Below are 12,091 nucleotides of genomic sequence, written 5' to 3' on the forward strand. Positions count from 1 at the left end.
TTCAGTCCTGAGACTGGTTTGATGCAGCTCTCCATGCTACTCTATCCTGTGCAAGCTTCTTCATCTCCCAGTACCTACTGCAACCTACATCCTTCTGAATCTGCTTAGTGTGTTCATCTCTTGGTCTCCCTCTACGATTTTTACCCTCCACGCTGCCCTCCAATGCTAAATTTGTGATCCCTTGATGTCTCAAAACATGTCCTACCAACCGATCCCTTCTTCTAGTCAAGTTGTGCCACAAACTTCTCTTCTCCCCAATCCTATTCAATACCTCCTCATTATTTACGTGATCTACCCACCTTATCCTCAGGATTCTTCTGTAGCACCACATTTCGAAAGCTTCTATTTTCTTCTCGTCCAAACTAGTTATCATCCATGTTTCAATTCCATACATGGCTACACTCCATACAAACACTTTCAGAAACGACTTCCTGACACTTAAATCTATACTCGATGTTAACAAATTTCTCTTCTTCAGAAACGATTTCCTTGCCATTGCCAGTCTACATTTCATATCCTCTCTACTTCGACCATCATCAGTTATTTTACTCCCTAAATAGCAAAACTCCTTTACTACTTTAAGTGTCTCATTTCCTAATCTAATTCCCTCAGCATCACCCGATTTAATTTGACTACATTCCACTATCCTTGTTTTGCGTTTGTTGAAGTTCATCTTATATCCTCCTTTCAAGACACTGTTCATTCCGTTCAACTGCTCTTCCAAGTCCTTTGTTGTCTCTGACAGAATTACAATGTCATCGGCGAACCTCAAAGTTTTTACTTCTTCTCCATGAATTTTAATACCTACTCCGAATTTTTCTTTTGTTTCCTTTACTGCTTGCTCAATATAGAGATTGAATAACATCGGGGACAGGCTACAACCCTGTCTCACTCCCTTCCCAACCACTGCTTCCCTTTCATGTCCCTCGACTCATAACTGCCATCTGGTTTCTGTACAAATTGTAAATAGCCTTTCGCTCCCTGTATTTTACCCCTGCCACCTTCAGAATTTGAAAGAGAGTATTCCAGTTAACATTGCCAAAAGCTTTCTCTAAGTCTACAAATGCTAGAAACGTAGGTTTGCCTTTTCTTAATCTTTCTTCTAAGATAAGTCGTAAAGTTAGTATTGCCTCACGTGTTCCAACATTTCTACGGAATCCAAACTGATCTTCCCCGAGGTCCGCTTCTACCAGTTTTTCCATTGGTCTGTAAAGAATTCGCGTTAGTATTTTGCAGCTGTGACTTATTAAACTGATAGTTCGGTAATTTTCACATCTGTCAACACCTGCTTTCTTTGGGATTGGAATTATTATATTCTTCTTGAAGTCTGAGGGTATTTCGCTTGTCTCATACATGTTGCTCACCAGATGGTAGAGTTTTGTCATGACTGGCTCTCCCAACACTCTTAGTAGGCAATAAATAATGAACAACACGATTGGAAAAGTAAGGGGTTGTATCACTGTGATGTGATGCAAGAAGAGCAGAAGGGTTTTCAAAGCTGCTATGTCATAAGTAACTTAACATTAAATAATTCTACCAGAAATCATCTTATGTCATCTGTAGATGAATGGCCACCTTGATAATGGCACGCAGGATGATTTGAAACAGACTGTGGATCAATAATAATAATAATAATAATAATAATAACAACAACAATGTCATGTGTGTCTGTAAATTTGCACCTAGTTCTGCTAAGTTATTGCATGTCATAGGCAGACAAACAATCATGCAAACTAATACATACAATATCATGAATGTTACACATGCCAACCAGTGTTTCTGAAATTACGTGTCTTCCCCTGCAATGATGACATTCAGGGTTTTCATTAACTTGTTCACTACAGGGCCCATGACTTTCATGGTTGGAAAACAAAGCACAGCATCCTAATTTATTACTTAAATCACAGAAATGTGACTAACAGTGAAAGAATACCTTCAACTTATACTGTCTGCAACTTTAATACTGCTCACTTCATTATGTTTTAAGCTTATTTACCTCTATTTCACTACAACAACTGTGTTTCAGTTTCATGTATGTATTAATTTAATTTTCATGTGTTGCCAACTATGTATAAATACTCTAGCTCGACAACGGATTTATTCTGCAAGGTGGCAAGTTTTCTTTCTCTTTTGTGTGTGCCTGTCAGTGACTCAACACGTGCTATTCAGTGAAGGGTCTCCTTTACACCTGGTAGCCAGAAAAAAAAAAGAGTGTAGCTACGCAAGTAGGGCTAAAAATAATAATGTGTTCATTACTATTAACACTAATCATGTATACATATCCTGTAAACTGAGTCATTCCACATCATTTCGATAAAAGAATTGTTCAAATATCAATGGAGCTAACAACAACCTAATTAACTAACTAAATTATTTACAACTATGAATAAAGTTGTATGTTGCTCCAAAAGGTGAAATATGGTAATTTCGTGTTACTGGATTGAATTAAGAGAGTTCACTTGTTAGTAGCCATTGCTATCTGTAGTTAATAACATGTTATGCATCAGTCATCATCTCATCTGAAACAAACATGGCATGACTGTTACTCTATGGGTTTTCAAAAGCAAAATTTGTAAAGTGAGTGTGTTGTATTTTGATAACTTGGGCACACCCATCAGGTGAATTACTCCTTGTTCTCACAGAGTTTCATCACTACTCCAGACTTTATTTTCTGAATAAGGTATCGGCTGGGCAAGTCAAGAATTACTTGCTGCAACTTTGTTGTATTTCAATAGTGTTCTTTTACACTTGAAGACAGGATATTTGACAAATACATATGCTGAAATCTGTCAATATAAGCTTGTTTTTAATAAGGCTCTGTTTATGCAAAAAGTTCTGAAGATGTAACAATGTATTTGCATGCTGTCTGTATATTTGATTCACAACATAAACTGGTTATGCTCTTTGGCTTTCAAGACACTGTATTTCTATAGCTGTAAGGTATATGGATTGTTTTTTCTTCCATCTTTGCGTACTATCCACAGCGTTTTTTTTTTGCTGGAACGAATCATAAGCATCTGTGTTATGATGATGTTCATAATGTGCAACTTCAGTGACATGTTAGAACAAGTGATGCATAAAATCCTTCATTCCATTGAAAATAGGATAGGAGAGATAAATGGCCACATCAACAAAAAGAAGTTCTAATGCAATTCACCAGGAGTTGAGACTGTAAGTCTTCAAAACACATCTTGGAAGTCAATAAAAGTGACTGACACAAATAGTTCTATTAATTTACATAATATATCATGATGTGTTTGTGCTTTAGGAAAAAAATACTGTTACTAAAGAATATGTTTTTGAAAATAAAGATCTGATGTCTGCTACAAAATTTTTAATACAACAGGACTAAATACAATCTATTGAGTGACTAACAGTTATGAATATTGTAAGAAAACCATGACAGATGTTTTAATTCTTGCTCAGTATAAAAGAATGTTTTAACAACAACATATACGTGTACCACAGCCAATTTCAAAATTGAGTATAAAAAGCCCAACCACTACTTTAAGTAACAATACATAAAATACAATACATAAAATTTACAGAACATGTAACACATAGACTTGAAACATCTTTAACACTCGTATAATTAAATGAACATGAACATTAGATTTTGTATAATGTTGACTCCATTTTAAATGTCATAAAATTATCATTACGCTTTCATTAATAATAATCAGAGCTTGTGACTCTTCAGTCTTTAAATGTTAATGGAATGTGCTGTTAACTGCCTTGGTGAAGCGTAGACAAGTAATAATATTTTAACTGCTAAACAAATTTGCATGTACTCTACTCATATGAACTAAGGTTATTTGTCTACTACATATCAAATTCTTAAATATACTGCTACGTGTGACAAGGAGGAAATTATGAAAGCTGTAGTGCTAGCAGTAGCAGTAGCAGTACTAGTTTCCCCTCCAAAATGAAAGTGGCCCAGTAATGTAAAATAAAAACATTAAAAGATATGTTATAGCACAGCATACGAATTAATGATACCTTCATAGCTACTATTCAGATATTAATTTCCAAGTAATTTTAAACAACTGAATCTCTCAGTCATTACTTTGGATACTATTGCAGTACAGTAACTTCAAATTCAAGAGCCTCTACAAAATACCTTACATCTGGAAGGCCTCAAACCTTGCAACTAAATGGAAAATATTTCTGTAAGTTGACATTAAATGCTGTTTAATATCTTAGTTTTTGCAATTACACATTGCAGGTACAACCTGATGGCTTGATATTGGTAGTAAGTACCAAGTTGTTAACTATTTACACATGTACCTCTCAACTGAGGAGCATTTTATTCCAAACCAGATAAATGCGAAAAAGTAAATTTTTCAGGAAACATATTTTTGAAATACCATAACAAAATACTAATTTTACATTTACATAGCTTTTATAGGCACTTCTGATTGTGTGTCTGACCTTTCAAAAATTTTCAAATTTTATTTGAGAATAGATGGACGAAGTTTCAAAGTTTTCTCGAAAGTCGATAAATGCAGAAATGGACATTAAAAGTTTTGTTAATGTACTCATTTAAATTGATTTTCTTCTATTACTTTTTTATCTTTAACATTAATTACAAAGAAAGGTATTCATTTTCCATTGAAACAGAATAATGTGCTACAATATAACACTTTAGCATCATACAGTTCCATAAAGTTCTGACATGCAGAAATGCAAAATAGTGGCAAACCTATTCAAATACAACAAAAAATACAGACTATGATGATACTAAAATGGAAATCTATTGATCCTTTTCAACAATGTCCTTATAAAACTCATCTGCCCCTCCTGGTATGTTAAAATGCCTTGTAAGTTTTAAGACATACTTTTTCTTTTGCTTGATGAACATGTTCTTCTTTTCCAAGGCGGCTGCTTTCCTCACTTCGTGGCAGCAGTCCAGATTTCCGTACCTCAACTACTACGAGAGATCTTTTATAAGTGTCTGATATTGACAATACCTTCTTCTTAGACTCTTCATAAGCCATCATTAACTAAGAAGTTATTTTGAAAGGCTTATTAGATCATGTGGCTTTTAGTGCACTGAATTTGAGATCCTTTGCTTCCCCATCTTTATTTAATATCTCGATGATGCCATGTTGTTCCAGCACCTTATAGTATTCAGTCAGTGAAAGATTATCTTCCTTTTTTGTGGTAGTCTTTGTTCACTCTACCAAACACACTGTCAGGGTTATAAGCTGTGACTATGAATAATGAAATGATGTACCAGCTAATTAAATTTTCTGCTTTCTTTCAGGATGGCCATTAGTGGCCACATCATTACCGTACTGTTTATTTTGACTGGTGCAGTAGCCAGAAATTAAACAAATTTCATATCAACCATTCTTTAGCTGGGACACCTTAGGATTTCTAAGAAAATGCAATAGAGCAGAGGCTATTTGGTAGCATCCTTTCGGTCCTTCTGTTTCAAGCCAAGTATAAAAAGCAATCCTTTGTCTGTTCTTAGTAATTAATCATAATGCACAAACTGAATAACAAAACCCGTCTTGAATAATAACTTCACAATCGGATAGCTTTGGTATTGGCTTATTCTTCTGTATATCAAAATAGGCTTTAACCACATTTGGATTCCCCCCCCTTCATTATTGCATATCAAAACAGACTTTAACCACGTTTGGATTTTTCTCCTCCACTACTGCATAGAACTTTTTTTGCACAAAGTCTGTTCATCCAGTCATTTGTTATCAATTGATTCTTTTTTCCTTCTTCAAATCTTGTTGCTTTTTAGAGTGTTTTTGGATATCTCTGACATTGCCTGAAATGTTGTGTCACATCCAGACTCAGTCTGGCCATTTTTTCCTTGTGCCATATTTTTTCGAAAGAGTATTCTTCCTTTTTGCTTCTTTCTTGATGTTCCTGCTCCCTGGCAACACTGGCTTGGACTGAGCAATAATCAGGAGTATATCATTAATTTATTTCTGTTGATAGTTCTGGCAGCAAGTGCTTGCCAATAGTCCCCCCCACCCCGGAAAACTCTCCCCCACATTGTTATTCTCTCTTCAGGTCCCTCAGAAGCGAAGCACAGAGTGCGTTTATTGACTTTTGCTTTAATCAGCTGAGAGCAAATATTGAGTTTTGTAAAAATTCCTAGTTGTCAATGTCCTACAACAGCAGTGGATATCATCTTTTGACAAGATTGTTTCAACAGATTATGCAAGCAACAAGCAACAAGCAACAACTGAGCTTTACGAGCTTTCAAAAAAATGCTCCTCAATTATGAAGTTTACAATATGAGCGGAAAATATAAACAATTACTTGACAGACATCTATACATACTTTTAAAAGGAGTGTTTGGCACACTACATAGTCACTTTTCTTCTGAATTTACTAGTTACTTATCTACTGTTGGAACAATAAGAAAACATCAATATTGGATACACGTTTTATTACACTGTCTGGGACAGTCGAGCTGAAGGGCTGAAATATTGCGACCTCGCATATATAAGTAAGAAAAGCAGACAATAAAACCATAGGGAAAAAGGGGATGGGCAGGGCAACAAATTGGGAACTATTTCTCAGGAATGTTGTGTGCTCAAAGTTACATACCTTGTGTCTACTCTGATGCACGACACATGATGCTCACTCTTTCAGAAGCATGGCAAAGCACTGTGTAATTTCTCCGATTACATTATTTGTCATTTGTCCTGCAGAATACAATATACACCTGTCAAGTGTGCCATAACTGCTGAAGCATTATTCAATCCACAGACAACAGTGTTTTGTGTTTCGATATTGCACTGATGTGTTTAGAATCTTACCTAAAAATCTCGACAGTGTGCACTTCATATCACAAATAGCTTAACTGTAATTAATGATGAAACCTGACTTGTTACTTCCAACAGGAAACTTAACTGCTTGTACTACTCAACAAGAAAGTACATTTTTTCCTGCCTATAACAGATGAAAGAATAGCAAGTCCAGCACAGAAACAAATAAAATGTGAACTCTAGATGTTTTCCCTTTGCAACTTAAGAATTAGGACTAAGAATCCTGTCATTCAGAAAGCCTGAGATTTATATTCAAATACGTTCATGATAGTTGGTCATTGTGCAGTACCTGTGAAATGGCCTAATCTGTTTTGTTTTTGTTAGCAGTTTCTGTATTTAATTCTATAGTGCAACATTTCTATAAACCAAAGTGCCCTGTCTAGAGCTTTCTCATCCAAGCAATACTTTAAGCTTTGAATTACAATAAACAGTGTCATGACAATATAAATTTCTGTCAGTTTATGTACTCTAGGGCTGTTATATATGAATATTATTCAATGTGGAAGTTTGACATTTGCTAAACATGAAATACAAGTATATGATTAACGTCAAAAGATATGTGCTATTACGTTGACATATTATGTTGATAAACATTTAAGCAATTACAAGAAACATGCATAATTTCAAATTTAAACCAATCCTTTTTGGAGTGTGCCATTTTATCACAATTTTCAAGGTGTGCAGAAAATCAGTTGCAGGACATGATATACATCTTCAAAGATACATTCAGGAAATACATTAAAATGTTACAGGTGCCATGCACACTGTGTAAATGTTTTATTACCTATTGATAGTTCTGGTATTACTGCACCTGTTGCCCCTTACTAAGTAAGGCATCATACAGGGATGTTACTTCATCAATATCGACATAACATCCTACCAAGTGCCTGAAAACACACACAGCAATTTCATTGAGTTAAAAATGTAAAACTAACACTGAAAATTTATAGTAACTAAATCATAAGTTTACTCATTTGTTAATAGCTAAAATATCACAGGGTAGAGTAATAAAAGTTATGAACATATACTTCTCTCTCTCTCTCTCTCTCTCTCTCTCTCTCTCTCTCTCTCTCTCTCTCTCTCTCTCTCTCTCCCCCTCTCTCTCCCCCCCCCCCCTCCACACACACACACACACACACACACACACACACACACACACACACACACACACACACACACACACACTAAAAAAACTCTGTGCTCCACTTAACAACAGGTTTGAACACTGCAGAGTCAGCCTGCAAACTGGAGAGTGGACAGCCCTCATGATTGGGCGATAACGTTTCTCAGAACAAATGCTAAAACTTATCAAAAGTATATGAACACCTATTAATGGCTGTTAATATAGGGTGTGCCCACACTTTGCCTTTATGACTGCTTGACCTCTGCTGGGGACATTTTCAATAGTGTCAATGTCAGGGGAGAAGTGCCAGCCCATTCTTCCTCGAGATCCAAAACCAGAAAAGGTAGTGATTTTGAACACATGGATCTCAAGTGAAGGCAGTCAGTTGTCTAACTCATCCCAGAGTTCCACTATGTTCAGATCAGTGCTCTGATCAGGTCAATTCATTTCAGGAATGTTACTGTTCACAAACCATTGTCTTACAGATGCTACTTCAGGACAGGGTAAATTGTTATGCTGATACAAACTATCATCATCTCTGAACTGTTCCTCTAGTTTATGAGTACATAATGGCATAAAATGTGCTCGTATCCTTCTGTTTTTAGCATTCTCTTAAGCACAGCACAGATTTCCAAGGACATAATGTGATTAATCACTCAAAATCACTTGTTTCCAGTCATATACTGCCTAGCAGCATCAGTCTTTACACCAGCACAGACATTGTGCTAACTGGATTCCTGATGGCATTTATCATGAATGATTACTTCTGCTGATTTTGTGTGATTTTTTACAACCACTCAGGTTGACAGTATCTGTATGTCACTACATTAGGTCCACCTAGTGTGTGGCTGTGATTGTTCTTTCACGTTTACACTTCACAATCACATCACCAACAGTTGATTCAGGCAGCTCTAGAAAGGTTGAAATCTACCTAATGGATTTGTTAGTCTAATGACATACAATGATTAGTCCACATTCCAAGATGCTCCACTCTTCTGATTGAATCATTCCACTATTATATTTTCTCTTCTGACAACACAATACTCCTCGCCTTCTTTTATGCAGGTGGGTAAGCCTCTCATACCATCTAGTAGTCAGTTATCCATTACACAGAGGTGTCTGGAACCTTTTGATCAGGTAGGCGAGAGTTTCTCATGTTAATTACATTAAATACTAATTTCTGTATTGATGATAGTGTTAATGCATTTAGTAAAAAATATACACTTCTTGGACGCTGCACACTGAGTCACCACAGATTTAAAACATGCTGTGAAAAGTTCTGCATAACCTCAGGAAACACCTTTTAGTTGCTTCTTGTGACATAGTGGATCAGAGTGGGGACTGGCCTGCTCACTCTTCAGTTTACAGAGAGACTGGAAACAGTACACCTTCCTCTGACCTGTGAACTGACTGACAAAGTGAGATACAGCTCGTGGGCCCTTAAATTTAAGTACAATCTGAACGAGGGAGAAAGTATTACCAGAAAAGATAAGTGGCAAACAATGTTGATTTCAAATCCTGAACTTTTAGACTTTTCATTTCAACCTTGCACTCTGAATCACCTAGCAACCCACAATGGAATACTAAATGATATGAAAAGAGGTACAAAAAATCTAATTGGCTACTGAACTTCTATACTTTAGGCACTGAGCTACCAAATCTCAAACATAGAACAGCTGTTTGCTTCTGAACAGTGACAGTAAGACACTAACACAGAACATTAAACCAAAATTTAATAGAGCCTGTTTGCACCATATTTATAAATTATCTGACTGTTATGATATTTACCCAAAAAAGTATCAAGAGAAAGAAATGTCCCTCCCTTAGCCTGATGGGAGGGAAAGCTTAGTGTTATTTACCTCAGATTATGGTATTGATGGGATTGTATTATTATCTAGTTTTACAATTAGGCTTTAAGGAATCCAGCTGCCTACACCTGCAATGACGTCATTACTCACTTTCCTTATGAATTTGTGTAACAGAACTATAACTAATGCATCTCAATGCATGTTTATGATGCACTCTAAATTTTTCCTGTTTTTCTAAATATCTTAAAGCTAAATGTAGATTTTTTTTCTATAAAAACCCCCCGTCCCCCCCCCCCCCCTCCGCCCCCCAAGAAAGCTAGAAATGCTGTTCAGTATTTAGCTTCTGGAAGCAAAGTTATTAGGACTGCCAACACAGACATAAAAGTATAAGATACTATCCTAGCCTTTGAAACTATTAGTACCTTCTACAGGAAGAAAAAAAGAGATAGGTCACTGTAGTTTAAAAAGGAAAAGCAGGTCACTCAGATCCCAGGGCCAGAGATGACCCACCTGTTAGAGACAAGTATCTCTCTTGCACACCTCTATGCAGCTACACTGTGCTGGCTGAACACACAATGCCGGGATTGCAGTTCAGCAATTGGACTGGGGTGAGGTGTTGTGTTGGGTGGGATGGGGTAGGGTGGCTACAGGAAGAAGGTGGCAAGAACTGGGAGGACTGGTATATGGAGGTTCGTAGGGAGACAGTCAGTGTGTGAGATAGGAGTGTTGGAGGGGGTGGTGGCAAGTGTGTAGGACATGAATGAGACACATGGGCACTGGATCTGGTGAGTCATGCAGCAACAGTGATGGTGATGTGAAGGTGCCTGGAACTTTCTTTACCATACTTACATTAATATTATGAAAATCATCATATGACGGAGATGCTGACTCGCAGACAGGAGCAGCAGCAGTAGTAGTAGTAGTAGTAGTAGTGCATGATGGGAGAGGCAACTGGTTGGGGGTGAGGAGGAGGCTGCAGTGGGGAGGGGGAGGATTAGCAGGAAATGGATGGGGGATGGTGAAGTGCTGCTGGGGAGCATGCAAAGACAAGGTGGAGAGAGGGTACGGCAGCTAAGTGCAGTCAGGAGGTTAGATGGTGGGCGGGGGAGAGATGGGGGAGAGATATGTAGGGCTGGAATGGGAACAGGGAGGGCTAGATGGCTGAGACCAGGAGGGTTATGGGAACATAGGATACATTGCAGTGAGAATTCCTGCCTGCATAATTCAGAAAAGCTGATGTTGGTGGAAAGGACCATATGGCACAAGCTGAGAAGCAGTCATTGAAATGAATAATGTCGTGTTAGACGGCGTGCTCAGCAACAGGGTGGTCCAGTTGTTTGTTGGCCACAGTTTGTTGGTGGCCTTTATAATATTGTGTATCCTTTCATAAAATTGTTACATTCCATCCTGGATTTTACATTGTTACATTCTATTAGTTACCTCTAATGAAAGATTTTCTCCTCTCATGCTGTAGATCGTGTTTGACTTTCCAACCTAATATCTGAATACACCTACTTCCCCATTCTTTGCTCAGTGAAGGCACGGTCGAAAAAGTAGACTGCTTCCACACGGTAATTAAGATATTTTCCTAGCTTTAGTTGGACATTTTTTCCTAAGACATGTAGAACAGTATATGTAATTTAAATCACTTACTTCCATTTCTCATAGAAACATATTTTATTATTTGCTCTATCAGCCTTACTAATGTAATAAAAGTGAAAATTACCTTGAAACTTTTGTCGGATCAAAACTCGTTCGCCCATGCAAAACTCTACGATTGTTAAAGGCAACAACATCTCCGGGCAGTAAATGAAATCGCAGTTCTGATGATTCTTGACGCATTCGATCGGAGAACAGCTGTTGAAATTTTGGGGGGGAAAAAAATCAATAAATACACCAAAACTGAGTAGCTTTACCAAAGTTGATGGAAAACAGAAAAATTATCACTAAAAACTAACAGTGTCATCATAAGCGGAAAAATTACAACACCAGTCATAAAATAATAAAAATGAAACTTCCACCAATATTTTCATGAGTTTATATGATGGAACACAGAAAATAACTGAAATAGACTGAACAAGCTAACTCCATATAACATCCAAAACTTTTCTATATTCTTATAGACTCAAAACTGAACCCAAAATAAAGGAATAATACCCTCACGATGAATTAACATATTTGTAGAGTACCACGCTGTTAGCAGAAAAAGCTGTTAATGCCACTCACATTGTTATCACTTTCAATAAAAAGCAGGACACAAAATCAGTCGTCCCAAGTGGAACAGTTGCAATAACAGTTATAAAGCAATGGAAATGAAAGTTCCTCAAAGTATATAATGAGTTTCTGTTATTATGATGATGGAG

The 12,091-nt window shown here is 36.9% G+C and overlaps 1 protein-coding gene across 2 annotated transcripts in view; it reads right to left on the reverse strand.

Moving 5' to 3' along the window:
* Positions 1 to 3,321: 3,321 nt before the first annotated feature.
* LOC124805238 (gamma-butyrobetaine dioxygenase-like) overlaps positions 3,322 to 12,091 on the reverse strand; it is an 82,132-nt gene continuing 73,362 nt past the window's right edge. Inside the window, exons 9-10 of one of the 2 annotated variants that reach the window (XM_047265746.1) lie at positions 11,455 to 11,585; positions 3,322 to 7,684 (exon numbers count right to left, since the gene is read on the reverse strand). In XM_047265746.1, the coding sequence (XP_047121702.1) occupies positions 7,600 to 7,684; positions 11,455 to 11,585 (216 nt within the window). In that variant the 3' untranslated portion in view covers positions 3,322 to 7,599. The remainder of the gene's footprint in view (positions 7,685 to 11,454; positions 11,586 to 12,091) is intronic. The other variant, XM_047265747.1, reaches the window with a different exon arrangement.

The sequence above is a fragment of the Schistocerca piceifrons genome, chromosome 7, assembly GCF_021461385.2.
Source record: "Schistocerca piceifrons isolate TAMUIC-IGC-003096 chromosome 7, iqSchPice1.1, whole genome shotgun sequence".
In the NCBI taxonomy this organism is placed as follows: domain Eukaryota; kingdom Metazoa; phylum Arthropoda; class Insecta; order Orthoptera; family Acrididae; genus Schistocerca; species Schistocerca piceifrons.